At 42.4% G+C, this 3,645-nt stretch overlaps 1 protein-coding gene across 1 annotated transcript in view; it reads right to left on the reverse strand.

Moving 5' to 3' along the window:
• The window catches only part of QDPR (quinoid dihydropteridine reductase), a gene marked incomplete at its 5' end in the record, with an annotated part of 9,434 nt that extends 5,793 nt beyond the window's left edge, over positions 1–3,641 (reverse strand). Inside the window, 3 exons of the mRNA XM_009071647.1 lie at positions 110–250; positions 1,781–1,877; positions 3,552–3,641. Coding sequence (XP_009069895.1) covers positions 110–250; positions 1,781–1,877; positions 3,552–3,641 — 328 coding nt within the window. The remainder of the gene's footprint in view (positions 1–109; positions 251–1,780; positions 1,878–3,551) is intronic.
• Between the last annotated feature and the right edge of the window lie 4 nt (positions 3,642–3,645).

The raw sequence follows: 3,645 nt of genomic DNA on the forward strand, positions 1-3,645 counted from the left end.
GATGTCAAGAAATTGAGGAGTAAAATTGTTGCTCCACAAACAGAATGCTCAGATGAACAGACAGTTCTAACTGCTGGTGTCCCTGCAGCTACCATGCATTGCATTTTACCTGGGGTTCCAGATAATGCAGCTTGAGCTCCTGTCAAGGTCAAGAGGCCACCTTCTTTCAGATGTTTCGTGGCTAGGTGGCTGGATATAGTTGATGTCCAAACGCTCTGCTTCCACATCAGATCACAGTTTTTGTATAAAGCTGATTAGGAAAAGAATTAGTGAAATTAGCTGTAAGATAGAAGACTTCCACCTCTAATTTCCTGACTGTCACACAGAGCGCAACATCACTATGAAACATGTTTTCTACCATTTCCTACTTCCACACTGGGTAAAACATCCATTTAGGTCTTTTGGATCTTCTTTCTCTTTGAGATCTGAGTCCCAGGTCTACATCAAACTTTCCAGGCAATTATCTGCTTTTTCACTACCAGAAATAGGAAACCAAACACAAGATGGTTCCATTTGCCCTCCATTAATGGTTCAAAGATTTCCAAGTTCTTTAAACTCCTGTAAGAGTTGTTTCAATCTATGCTAAGGATCTGAAAACTCTCACATTAGCCTCATCTCACCTTGATCTGCCTCCTTCCATAACTTCCTCACTGGCTGAAAAAGATGTATGCAGATATAAGACTCCAAGAGATAAAGGAGTAGAACATAAAATATTGCTTAGCACCTGATTACTTCATAAACCAAAAAACAACCTGTCTGACTGACAGTAGTGCACTGGTATGGAATATCAAAGACATATGAATCTGCACTGTACCAAGTGGGCCTTCCAGTGCTCCTACATACTGGAGTGCAACCCCTGGTAAGGCAGCTTAGCAGGGCAGGTACACCAGCAACTTTAAATGAAAGCAAAACCTGAATTCTCATAGTTGCTTTCTATTGTGAATATCTGCATGGGAAAAGAAGCAAATCAATAACTAACCATGTAAAAGATTTTAGCATTCAGAAAGAACTGAATATGGAATAAGGATAAATAACTGACATGAGCTGACCACCTATAACCAGGATATCCTGCTACCCTAAAAACATCCAGTGCACATTAGTAACAATTTAATATAATGAAACTGTGGAGTGTGTATGACATGGACATTCATTCCATATTGTGTCTCTAAAAAAAAAAAAATCTTTCCCTGTAACATCCAAACTGAAATGAGGAAGAAAAGGGACAGATCAACTCCAGACAGAAAACAAGGCTATTTTCCTTCTTGCATCTCTACTGTAGAGGGTACAGTATAAAATTTGACTCTGAACACTGCATGTTTAAAAGCCTTTTTAAAACTTTAGGGGGTTTTCTGCAGCACCTTCCAATACCGTATTGCACAGTAACAGCTCAGAGGACTGCAAGAGGTTTTATGCATAAAGCAATGAATTAGGAAAAAACATCAATGTTTCTATCCAGCACTGTGTTTTGTAACTTACCTGACACAAGTAACCTTGGCAAAGTCAGTTCATACATAATGTTGACCTCCTTCATAAAGCGCATGGAAATTTTTTGGGTAAAAATTGTTGTCTCAACAAGCACTACTGAGAAAACCAAGTGCTGTGCACATTTAACAGACAACAGAGAAGCACTGTGACAAAGCTATTTTGTACTTTTATGCTTTTGTCCTCTTCTGGAGCCAGGAAGAAAGACAATTTCAAATACCTTTACTACCATGATTTTTAAGGATTCCTCTTGGATATCATTTATGTTTTCACCAGCAATAATGTACCAAAGGCTTACATTTGGCTTTGGCACTGCCTCCAGCCCATCCTCCTGCTACACACAAGATCGCATCCAACTTTTCTTCACCAAGAAGTTTTCCAATCTCTGCTGTCACCTGCAATATACAGAACAAAAACATATTGAAAAGACTGGACCTATAAGGTAAAGGAGTAAATATTATGAATGCCTTAAAGTTACTTTTTTGCACTTAAGTACTTGAGTAACACAACACACAGCAATTTAAACCGCTACAGAAAATTAGTATTTATGATCCATGAAATCAAACCAACATAACTGTTTTGAAATATAACTACAGATGAAAGTCAGACCAAACAGTGTGATGTCCTTGGAAAGAACTCACCTGAGCAGGACTGAAACATCTGACCCTTACCTGTATCCTTAACAAAAATTATTACTGACTTACTTTCAGCAAGTTCTCTTCTGGTGTCCTTTAACATGGGAAATGAAACCCCAAGTCTGACCAGGACTCCTGGTGTCACTTTAGCTGACAGTGCAAGAAATGATCAACTAACAATTAGCCTTTTTAGTGTTTCTATCTAGACCACAACTATCAGTTTGAACCTGGCCACTAAATCCGCATTTGTATACTTTTAGATATCCTATACCTTTTCCTCTTCAAAATATAAGACCTCACAGCTGGTAATGAAGTTGGTGGCTAAGAATTTTCTCTGCCAAAGTGAAAAGCAAACAATACATCTGTCAACAAAAGAAACATCCACTGGTTTTCACAAAAGGACATTGAAAATTGTGTTGCATTCTGTTACTCTTTAAAAGACTTAAGAGTTGTATAGATAAAAAGAAAACATATTGGCCAGAGATTCAGTTTATTAGTAAGAAGAATAGGCCCCAAAGTTAAAATGTATAGAATAAATCCTCTCCATTGAGAATAAACAATTTTTAAAATAGCACAGATTCTCCCATATTTACCTTTGTGGAAACCAGTGCATTCCCTAGAAATCCCTTGGGGCTTAGGTTTGCATGCTTTGAGCATAACACCTACCTACACACAGCAAGTTTGTAAGTTATATATTCAAAAGACTCCTCACATTTCAAGATGTCGTTATCCATCCTCACTACACTCACACAATTCAGCCGGAGACTTTTAAAGTCACCAAGACAAAGCAAAACAGCCTTACTTCCACTATCACAGATCAAGCTCCTTCTGCATATTCATGCAGTTAAAAGGAATTTACAACAATTAAGGAGGAGCCACGAGCAGAAGGGCCTTGGGGTTCACGTTGCAGCCGCAGGACCAACACCGGCTGAGCTCCTGCAGCAGTGGGAGAGGCTTGGGGGTGACTGGGTGCTAAGGGATGCACACTGGGGGTGACTGGGTGCTAAGGGAGGCACACACTGGGGGTGACTAGCTGGGTGCTAAGGGATGCACATACTGGGGGTGACTGGGTGCTAAGGGATGCACACTGGGGGTGACTGGGTGCTAAGGGAGGCACACACTGGGGGTGACTAGCTGGGTGCTAAGGGATGCACATACTGGGGGTGACTGGGTGCTAAGGGATGCACACTGGGGGTGACTGGGTGCTAAGGGAGGCACACACTGGGGGTGACTAGCTGGGTGCTAAGGGATGCACATACTGGGGGTGACTGGGTGCTAAGGGATGCACACTGGGGGTGACTGGGTGCTAAGGGAGGCACACACTGGGGGTGACTAGCTGGGTGCTAAGGGATGCACATACTGGGGGTGACTGGGTGCTAAGGGATGCACACTGGGGGTGACTGGGTGCTAAGGGAGGCACACACTGGGGGTGACTAGCTGGTCGGCCTGCTCGGGGAAGGAGTCTGTCGCTCTCACCACCACGCTGGCGCTGGCGTCCGCGTTCTCCGCCAGGTCGATGCTGACCACC

Source organism: Acanthisitta chloris, unplaced genomic scaffold (assembly GCF_000695815.1).
Source record: "Acanthisitta chloris isolate BGI_N310 unplaced genomic scaffold, ASM69581v1 scaffold3333, whole genome shotgun sequence".
Classification (NCBI taxonomy): Eukaryota; Metazoa; Chordata; class Aves; order Passeriformes; family Acanthisittidae; genus Acanthisitta; species Acanthisitta chloris.